Below are 10,550 nucleotides of genomic sequence, written 5' to 3'. Positions count from 1 at the left end.
GGCATTTGATCTTGTCATTCTTCCTGAATGACAAGGAAGAAACAGCTACTGGAGACCTGGGGGGAAGGGCATTCCAGGCAGAGGGCACAGACCCAGCAATGGCCCTAGGGCAGGACCTTGCCTGGTGTGTGAAGTAACAGGGAGGAAGCCTGTTGGGGCAGAGTGAGCTGGGGAGGAGGAGGGAGGAGGAGGAGGAGGAGGAGGAGGAGGAGATAAGGGCAGGGAGATGACAGAGGAGGTGGATAGCCTGGAGGGAAGTGAGCAGAGGGCTGGGGCCCCACTTAGGTGTTTACTGGCGCCCTCTGGTGGCTGCTTCAGGGAGGACAGCATGGGGCCAGGGGACCAGGGATGAGGCCTGGGGTCGGTGAGAATGGGGTGAAGCCACAACTCATTTAGGAGCTGCACCCACTTTCCTGCCCTGTGACCCTGAAGCCTCCACTTAGCCCCGGCCGGTCCTGTGCTTCCTTGCATGGGTTTGGCAGTGGTCTTCCAACTTTCCTGTTTGGCCCCCAGACCCTTCCTTCGGTAGAAATCTGACCACAGTTGAAAGTGTCCTGGCTTTCACTGCAGCCCGGCAGGTGGCCAGACCCTGCTTGTCCTTGGGGTGGCCCCCAAGGGCTCTAGGAAACCCAGTGTGATAACCACTGGTGTCTCCCCAACCTCAGACAAGCAGATTCCCCTTCCCTTTGGCCATATTTAAAGTGAGCACTGACCGAGCAGTGTGAGCGATGGTTGATAAAGGGCTCCTGTAGCGGGAACCTGCTGTTGTGTGGGAACAAGGTCTGCTGCCACAGTGGGCAGAGGCGGGGGGCCCCCTGAGGCCATCCTTGGCCATTGCAGCCGGGACAGAGAGGAGAGAAGGAGTGGCTGGTGTGCATCAATTATTGACACCCTTTGTGTGGGGCATGAAGAATTCATGGGGCGGGGCAGGCTGCCCGTGGGCCAGTGGCACCCCGGAGCAGTCTCACCCCGGCTCACGAGAGCCCCTTGCTGCTGTATTTTCAGGAATTTTGCCATTTACTAAAAATGACAGACTCTGAACTTAGGGTTAATGACACTGTATTAGAAATAAGGTATGGAATGTTATGTAGCCACGAAAAGGAGTGGAGCACTCACCGACACGCACTGCAATGTGGATGGACCTTGCACGCATGATGCTCAGTGAGAGCAGCCAGACCCAGAGGGCCACACAGCGTGCGATTCCGTTTATGTGGAATGTCCAGGACAGCAGATCCAGGGACAAGAAGTGGGTCTGTGGTTGCCTGGGGTAGAAGAAGAGGGGGGTGGGGGGTGACTCCCAGGAACAGTGGGAGTTGGAGTGTCCAAAATGGGAACGGGGACAAAGGTCGGCGTCCAAACCTGAAACGGGGTTGGCAGAGAGCAAAAGTCCGAAGCCTGGACCAGGCTCCAGTGTTTGGGGGAAGGATGTGGGGGGCAGGGCAGGAGTCAACAGAGCCGCTGGGTGTCTGGACACCCATTTCACAGAAGGGAAAGCTGCCCTAGGGGCAGGGGCTTGTCTGGAGCCACTGTGGCCTGTGAGGGGCTGTGAATGGGCCTGTGGCCTTGTGTTCCTCTAACAGCCGGACAGGTCCTGCCCCAGGACTGGTGGACAGGCCGCTCGCTCTGCCTGGCTCAACCTTCCCCCAGACCTTGTCCTTTCAGTCCCAGCTCCAGGGGCGCCACCTCAGAAAGGCCTTCCCAACAACCACAGCCCATGTCACCTGCCTGTTCCTGTCACTTCCCCCCCTGCCCCCATTGCCCTGAAATTATCCTGTTTATTTCCACGTGCATTGGTTTCTGGCCCTCCTTCCAGTGTGGGCGACCTCTCTTAGGGGCCATTTTGGAAATTTGGAAAACTATTTTTTTTTTTTTTTTGCTTCTGATAATAGCAGGATGTTCTAGCATTTGGGGGCAGGGACCAGGGACACTAGGTGTCCAGCCACGCTCAGGGCAGTCCTCGGCCTCCACTTCCTAATGTCCTGCCAAAAACATAAGCTGACGAGTGGGGGTGGTTTTTTTGCACCATTTTAATATTCAGTGAATATTCCTGGGTAAATTGAAGGGAGACAGAACTCTTTTGGTAGGCATTTATAACTATACTAGAGGCCCGGTGTGTGGATTTGTGCATCGGTAGGGTAGGGTCCTTCGGCCTGGCCTGTGACTCTCCAACATCCCCCGAGGGGTCCCAGATTGCAAGAGGGTGCAGGCCAGGCCTAGGGACCCCACTGGTGCACGATTGGGGCTGGGGAGGGACCGCAGGAGGGCTCCAGGGCATGTCCAGCCTGTCTCACCCAATTGGCCAGACCCCAACAGCAAGCTAACCTACTGGTCGGAGTGTCTGCTCCCTGGTGGTCAGTGAGCATCATAGCAACCAGTTGAACAAACAGTCGGACACTTAGCATATTAGGCTTTTATTATATAGGACTAGAGGCCCGGTGCTCGGCATTCGTGCACTAGGGGGGGCAGGGTCCCTCAGCCTGGCCTGTGCCCTCTTGCAGTCCGGGACACCTCAGGTGGACATCTTTCGCACTGCCGCAGAGGCAGGAGAAGTTCCCGCCACCACCGCTGCACTCGCCAGCCGTGAGCCCAGCTCAGGGCTTCTGCCTGGGCGGCACTCCCCCTGTGGGAGCACACTGACCACCATGGTGCAGCTCCTGCGTTGAGCGTCTGTCCCTTGGTGGTCAGTGTGCATCATAGCAACCCGTTGTTCCGCCGTTGGGTCTATTTGCATATTAGCCTTTTATAATATAGGATGTTCACCATATGGGCAAACCTCTGATAGATTTGCTCCATCCTTGAGTGCAGTGAGCTTGAGCTTTTAAGGAGGGAAATTCTTTTTAATCAAACATGTCTCACCCTGGTCAGATAACTCAGTTGATTAGAAAGTTATCCCAATATGCCAAGGTTTCGGGTTTGATCCCCAGCAGGGCACATACAAGAATCAATCAATAATGCATAAATAGCCCTGACCAGTTTGGCTCAGTGGATGGAGCATCAGCCTGCGGACTGTTCTGGTCAAGGGCATGTACCTTGGTTACGGGCACATCCCGAGTGGGGAGTGTGCAGGAGGCAGCTGATCGATGTTTCTCTCTCATCGATGTTTCTAGCTCTCTATCCTTCTCCTTTCCTCTCTGTGAAAAATCAATGAAATATATATTTAAAAAAATAATGCATAAATAAGTAGAACAACAGATTTCCCTCTCTTTCTCTTTCTCTAAAATCAATTAAAATCGATGTTTCTCATTGATGTTTCTAGCTCTCTATCCCGCTCCTTTCCTCTCTGTGAAAAATCAGTGAAATATATATTAAAAAGAATAATGCATAAATAAGTAGAACAACAGATTTCTCTCTTCCTTTTTCTCTTTCTCTAAAATCAATTAAAAAACAAACAGACATGTCCTGAGGACCTGCTGAGTGCCTGTCAATGTGAAAGTGTTTTACAGCTCTTGTGGCATTACCTTACTTTCTGTTTGTATTACAGTTTGGGCCAGATCCTACTTTTAAATTCATTTAGCACTGTAAAAAACAAGCTATAAAATATAGTGAGGGGCTTAAAGATATAGGTGTATACACTTAATAGTAAGTGCTCCGCTTGATGAGATATAAACTCACCATTTTAAAGTATTCAAATTCCAGATCATTCCACCACCCCTGAAAGAAGCCCTGTCTCCATCAGCAGTCAGTCCTCATCCCCCCCTCACCCCCGCCTCCAGCCCCTGGCAACCCGCTTCCTGTCCCTGTGGATCTGCCTGTTCTGGACATTTCACATAAATGGAGTCACACACTGAGGGGCTTAAAGATATAGGTGTATACACTTAATAGTGCTCCGCTTGATGAGATATAAACTAACCATTTTAAAGTATTCAAATTCCAGAACATTCCACCACCCCTGAAAGAAGCCCTGTCTCCATCAGCAGTCAGTCCTCACCCCCTGCCTCCAGCCCCTGGCAACCCGCTTTCTGTGGATCTGCCTCTTCTGAACATGTCACATAAATGGAGTCACACATTGTGTTGCCTTTTGGGTCTGGCTTCTCTCACTGAGCATCATGTGTTCAAGGTCCACCCATTGTAGCTCCTTTTCATGGCCGAGTAATATTCCAGTGTGTGGATCACATTTTGTTTACTCATTTGCTGATGGTCATTGGGGTTTCACTTTTGGGCCACATGAATTGTGCTGCTCTGAACATGTGCGTGTGAGTTTTTGTGTGGATGTGTGTTTTCATTTGGGGGAGCAGACGTTATGAGTGGAGTTGCTGGGCCATGCGGTAACTCTGTGCTTGAGGAACTGCCAGAACTGTTTTCCACAGCAGCTGCACCGTTTTCCGTTTTTCATACCGTCTGTGCGTGTGAGGGTTCGTTTCTCCACAGCCTCACCAGCACCTGATACTGCCTTTCGTTGTTGTTAATCCTCACCCGAGGATATTTTTTCCATTGATTTTTAAAAATATATATTTTTTATTGATTTTAGAGAAGAAGGGAGAGGGAGAGAAACATCAATAATGAGTGAGAATCATTGATCGGCTGCCTCCTGCACGTCCCCCACTGGGGACAGAACTCGCAGCCAGGACATGTGCCCTGGCCGGAAATTGAACCATGACCTCCCAGTTCATAGGTCAACGTTCAACCACTGAGCCACGCTTTTCCATTGATTTTTAGAGAGAGTAGAAGGCAGGTAGGGAGGTAGGAGGAAGTGAGGAGGAAGGAAAGAAGGAAGGAAGGAGAGAGTGTGAGAGTGAGAGAGAAAGAGCAGTGTGTGAGAGATGTGAGAGAGATACACCGATTGGTTGCCTCCTGCACATGCCCTGACTGGGGGCTGGGTATCGAACCTGCAACCCGGGTACATCCCCTTGACTGGAAATTGAATCTGTGACCCTCTGGTGCTTGGGCCAGTGATCTAAACACTGAGCCACTGGCCAGGGTGATATTGTCCCTGCAACCCGGGTACATCCCCTTGACTGGAAATTGAACCTGTGACCCTCTGGTGCTTGGGCCAGTGATCTAACCACTGAGCCACTGGCCAGGGTGATATTGTCTTTTTTTCTAAGAGCCGTCCTGGTGGGCGTGAAGTGATAGATCATAGTGGCCAAGGATATGGACCACCTTTTCAGCTGCTTATTGGCCATTTGTGTATCTTCTTTGGAGAAATGTTAGATATTCTTTATTTAAATATAATTCACATACCATAAAGTTCATCTTTTAAAGTGTACACTTGGCTGGTTTTTAGTGCAGGCATATAACTCAGAGACGTTCTATATTCGTATGGCCCCAGATTGAACAGAACGTGAAGCATCCCAGACACCACGCCCTCGTTCCCCGCAGATGGTGGCCTGTTTCACCATCTATTCATTTTACTTTCAAACTGGCGGGTAGAGGTAGCTGATAGTGCCTGCGGAGTCCGTTTCAGGGGAGAACGGGAGCACCCAAAGGATTTTGTAAGAAGGAATTGGCATGGGGTCTAGAGGGTCGGGATCCCCGGCAGAGCAGGGACCAGATCTCTTTTTGTCATCGGTGTCTTCCCAGTGCCTGGTACACAGTTGGTGCTCCATAAATGCTCACTGAGCATCTGAATGAATGTTCTGGCACAGCCTCTAAAACGTGAGTGGGCTTTTCTGGCTTGTAATGACAGTGGGGTTCTGGCATTTGGTGGCCCCCGAACCTCGGGGCAGTTCCTGGAAAGACCCTGACTCAGAAGGGCTGGCGTGGCGCAGCCTGGCCATCTCCTGGCTTGTTCTCCCTCCGACCGGTGTGAGCACAACAGGCAGGAAGGAAGGCCAGGGTTTATTTTGATCCATGACCTGCTGCCCGCCCCCCCTCCCCCTCCCTGGTTGTTTGCAGTGTTTCTGGCAGAACAATGGGTCCGGGAGGAGGGGTGGGCCTGCAGCTGGGCTGGCCCAGGTGTGGTGGATCTGGGGACTGGCTGGAGGGGCTAGAAGTGTGGAGGCTGGGGAGGGAGGCTGCAGCTGCCTCCACTCCCACCCCTTTTCTTTCTGGCTTGGGGAGGGGGTGCTGCGGGGGCCCAGGTCCTTTCTAAAGACTGCAAATAGGCCCAACTCTCCTCTAGAACCAGCACGCCTCACCTCAGGACCTACAGATGGGAAGGTCAAGGCCAGAGAGGCCCTGCCTGGGCTCACACAGGCAACCAAAATAGGCAGAAGGAACTGGGCTCCAGGGCCCTTGGGGTCCAGAGCCTGGCCTCATCCCTGGACTCAGAGAAAGTTCCTCTCTGAGCCTCAGTTTGCCCATCTGTAAACTGGGGAGATTAGACCCAGGCCTTGGGAGTGCTCTCTCATTCCAATGTTTGCAGGCATCCTTTCCCTGATACATTCCACAAACACGGGCCACCTGGTATGTACCAGGCCCTGGGCTGGCCACTGGAGACGCTCTGTGATCAACACCTGCACGTGCCATTGGGTCAGCGAGGCGGACGTGGAAACCAAGGTCTCGGGGCCACAATGGAGGATGCCCAGGGCGTCGTGGGAGCCAAGGGGCACCTGGCCCAGCCTGGGACCTCTGGGAAGGCTTCCAGGAGTGGGTGACGGTGATGCTGAGACTTGAAGGATGAGCAGGAGTTTATAGAACGAGTAAAGGGAATGGAATAGAATGTTCTAGAGAAACTGGTGGGAGGGCATCTGGGAGGCGTAGGTACTTGTGCCCAGTGGCCAGCCTGCCGCTGCCGCTGTCACAGAGGCCTTCTCATCCAGGTTGCTGGATGGCTTCGGGGTCCAGCCTCTTGCCCAGGGGACGGGCACAGCTGGTGGGCATTGGGTTGGCCATGAGCTTCTGCTCCAGGGCAGAGTTAGTTCTTATCTTCCCCATTTATAAATGGGGGAACCGAGACACAGGGCAGTATGTCTCTTGACCTAGTGGTCAGAGGGCTGATTTTGTCATAGGGGACAGCTCGCGACCCTCCAGGACACGGGGTGACTTGCGGTGTCAGCTGGGAACGGTGGAGGGGCTGACGAGCAGCGGCGCTGGGGGAGCACTGTGTTCCTGTGTGGCCTTGGGCAGTGGCTCGGCCTCGGTGCTTGCTTTTGCAGAATGGGCAACCTGCCCACTGCCCGGTGGAATGACAAAACGGGCACATGTGCCGGCTCAGGGCCTGCCACAGGGTGCTGAGTCAGTGGTACCCTAGCTTAGGCCCCGGCCTGTGTCGCCCCGAGGTCTGGTGACTGGTGTGGGGGGCAGGGAAGGCTGCTCCAGGAATCCCTGTGCCCGCCCTAACCTCGGAGAGGGCGGCCAGGGGTTGGCCTTCTCCCGGGGTCTGAGCTCCCACAAAGACGGGCTTTGTAGGAGCCCTTGGGTGTGAGTGGGAGCCCACAGCACATTCCTGGTCTGACCAGCCTGGGGCCAGGGTGGGGGTGGATTCTGACCAGGGCCTGGGGCTGGGGGTGGGTCTCGGGTTCCTCTTACTCACTCGGCAGATGTTTCTGGAATCTCCAAGGACACAGCCAGCGGGTAAGGAATCAGGCCCTTTGCCCCCACTGTGGCCTGGGGCGGGGCAGACCAGGAGGAGCAAAGCCAGGGGGAGCAGAGCAGTGATGGGGGAGCCTGGGGCGTGTGTGGCCCAGAGGAGGTGCCTCCCCTGGGTTTGACTGTTCGGGGATAGCTTTCCGGGGGAGGTGGTATCCAGGCTGAGCGGAGGGATGAGGCTACCAGGGGGAGAGGCCGTGCTGAGGGGCAGGGCATTGCGGGCTGTATAGGAGCCACCAGGAAAGGGGCAAGGCCCGGGGCCGGGGAACTGATGCTGGGCCTCCTTCCCCGGCAGGGCTAATGGACGCCTTCAGCACCAAGAGCCTGGCCCTGCAGGCCCAGAAGAAGCTCCTGAGCAAGGTGGCGTCCAAGGCGACCGTGGGCGTGTTCATCGACGACACGAGCAGCGAAGTGCTGGACGAGCTGTACCGCGCCACCAAGGAGTTCACGCGCAGCCGCAAGGAGGCCCAGAAGGTGCTCAAGAACCTCATCAAGGTGGCGGTGAAGCTGGGCGTCCTGCTCCGCAGCGGCCAGCTGGGCGGGGAGGAGCTGGTGCTCCTGCAGCGCTTCCGCCAGAGGGCGCGCCGCCTGGCCATGACGGCCGTCAGCTTCCACCAGGTGGACTTCACCTTCGACCGGCGTGTGCTGGCCACCGCCCTCCTCGAGTGCCGGGATCTGCTGCACCAGGCCGTGGGCCCGCACCTGACCGCCAAGTCCCACGGCCGCATCAACCACGTCTTCGGCCACTTTGCCAACTGCGACTTCCTGGCCGTGCTCTATGGGCCGGCCGAGCCCTACGTCTCCCACCTGCGCCGGATCTGTGAGGGGCTCACCAGGATGCTGGACGAGGACAGCATCTGACCCCATCCTGCTGGGCCTGGGGATCTGCGGGTTTATAGTTTATGACCTCTGATCCCCAGTCTGATTCTAGCCAAACTCCCCAGACAGATGACCTGCCCCCTTTCAGAGGTTGCTGAACGGTTTAAAGCAGCAGTTTTATGGACCCTTGTCACCTCTCCCACCTCATCTCTCCGGAGAGAGGAATTCAGCGTGGAAACTGGCACAGCCTGCGAGGCCAGTGGCCGCCCCCACGCACCTCGAGACGGCTCTCTGCTCAGGTCCGTCTGTCCTGAACCGTGACAACCGATGGCACCCCTCAACTCACCGGATGCCATCTGACAGCTGGTGCTGCCCACTTCATGTAACCTGGGCTTTCTAATTCCTTCAGAAAGGAGTCACACTGAACTGGAAGAAAGTAATGGGGTGAGCAGTGTCCCCCCCTTTGTGGAAGTTCTAACCCCCAGGACTTCCGAGTGTGACCCAAATTTGGAAAACAGGGTCGCTGCTGACACAATGGGTTAAGATGAGATCACGAGCGCACAGTGGGCCCCTAACCCAGTGTGACCGGGACACTTCTAAAAGGGAGAAATTTGAACGAGAGGAGAATGCCATGTGAAGGTGGAGCAGACATTGGAGGGAAATGCTACAAAACAAGGAACACCCAGGACGGCGGCAGCCCCAGCCCTGGGAGCAGGGCGTGGAACCGCCTGGCGGAAACCTGGACCTGAGACTTCTGGCCTCCATGACTGAGAGGAAACAAGCCTCTCCTTTCAGCCGCCCAGCCCAGGAGTGAGCGCAGGGAGCCATGAAGGGGGCTGCAGGGTGCCGGTGGATGGGTGAGGACACCTCAGTTTGCTTGGGATCCTAGCTCTGACTCCCACGGGGGAGGGGACAGTGCATTCTCCATAACGGGCACAAGGAAAAAGACATCTGAGATGCAGGCACATTTTCCAATGATCATTTCATGTTTGAAAAGCAAACACACTAACAAATGTTTTTCAGACCTCAGAAAGCAAAGCTCACAAATCTTGGCTTTGGGGACACCCAAAAGATGCGGCGATCCTCAGCTCGGGCCACGGACAGATATGTGGGTGTGGGAGTGCATTTGCACATTTTGTCAGCAGGGGGCATAGATTGCAAAACGGCCACAGGTCCTGCCAGGTCAGGAAGGCTATTCTGGGTGCCCAAGGGAGAGGGGGAATGACCTCCTGTGACTGTTTCACAGAACTGGGCCTAGTTCCTTTGGGGCAAAGGTTGCAGACGGGAAGCCTGCAGGCCGCATTGGTGAGAAGATGGGTTTGCTTGCCCCCAGCCTGTGTTTGAGCCATCTGGAATCAGTTGACAACATTTAAAACTGGGGAACTGCACGTGCCAATCCAGATTTGGAGCTTCTCTCTAAACCCCGGCTAGGCCTGCATTGCCTGCTGGTGAAGCTGCATAGAGGTTGCCCCTCTCTGCTTTGCCACAGTCTCCACCTCTCCCTTTTGCCTCTCCCTGGCCTGCTGTGCTGGCTGATAAGATTATGCCCCCAGATTCAGGTCAGCCTTTCTGTGGTTTGGTCTCTGCTTCCTTGAAGAAGCCAAAGCTTTTCATCGGAGAGCCGGCTGTTCCTACCTCCTACATCACTGCTCCAAGGCCAACTTTCCCACTTACCTCTCCAGTCAAGAGACAGAGCTTCATATTCAAGAGCAAACGCGCATTTTGAGTAGCCTGAGAAGCCCCAGATGAAATTCTTTACCCTCAGCTCTGCTGACTGAATTTATCAATATGCATAATGCTTGTACTTGTTCCTGGATGGGCTGTTCTGCCTCTTGACTCTTTATAAGTTTGGGATTTAATTTTGAAAAACCAAAGAGCACTACAGAACAATTTAAATAAAAGCACACGTCTTCCACTGACATTCTGTGAAACTGACTTGAATTGCTTGGTGCCGAGTTTTCTCCTTTCTTGGGGTTTTTGCCTTTTAAAAAACAATTTTTCTTGAGCCCTTCCTGGCTGGTGTGGCTCAGTTAGTTGGGGCATCGTCCCATGCACTGAAGGGTTGTGGGTTCACTTCTGGGTCAGGGCACATGCCTAGGTTGTGGGTTTGGTCCCTGGTTGGGGAGCATACGGGAGGCAACTGATCGATGTTTCTCACATTCATGTCCCTCCCTCCCTCCTTTCTTCCGAATCAATAGGCATGTCCTCGGGTGAGGATTGGAAGGGAAAAAAAATCTTTAAAAAGTATTTTTTCGATTCCA

The 10,550-nt window shown here is 54.3% G+C and overlaps 1 protein-coding gene across 3 annotated transcripts in view; it reads left to right on the top strand.

The window, feature by feature from the left end:
* TNFAIP8L1 (tumor necrosis factor, alpha-induced protein 8-like 1) overlaps positions 1-10,230 on the top strand; it is an 18,417-nt gene extending 8,187 nt beyond the window's left edge. For 2 of the 3 annotated variants that reach the window (XM_014533301.1, XM_005858772.2), the window contains exon 2: positions 7,766-10,230. In XM_014533301.1, the coding sequence (XP_014388787.1) occupies positions 7,771-8,331 (561 nt within the window). In that variant the 5' untranslated portion in view covers positions 7,766-7,770 and the 3' untranslated portion in view covers positions 8,332-10,230. Of the gene's footprint in view, positions 1-7,365; positions 7,456-7,765 lie in introns of those variants that run through there. The other variant, XM_005858771.2, reaches the window with a different exon arrangement.
* Positions 10,231-10,550: the final 320 nt, after the last annotated feature.

This window comes from Myotis brandtii, unplaced genomic scaffold, assembly GCF_000412655.1.
Source record: "Myotis brandtii unplaced genomic scaffold, ASM41265v1 scaffold122, whole genome shotgun sequence".
NCBI classification, from domain to species: Eukaryota; Metazoa; Chordata; class Mammalia; order Chiroptera; family Vespertilionidae; genus Myotis; species Myotis brandtii.
Note: the sequence above shows the minus strand (reverse complement) of the source record. Positions and strands in the feature narration are given on the sequence as shown.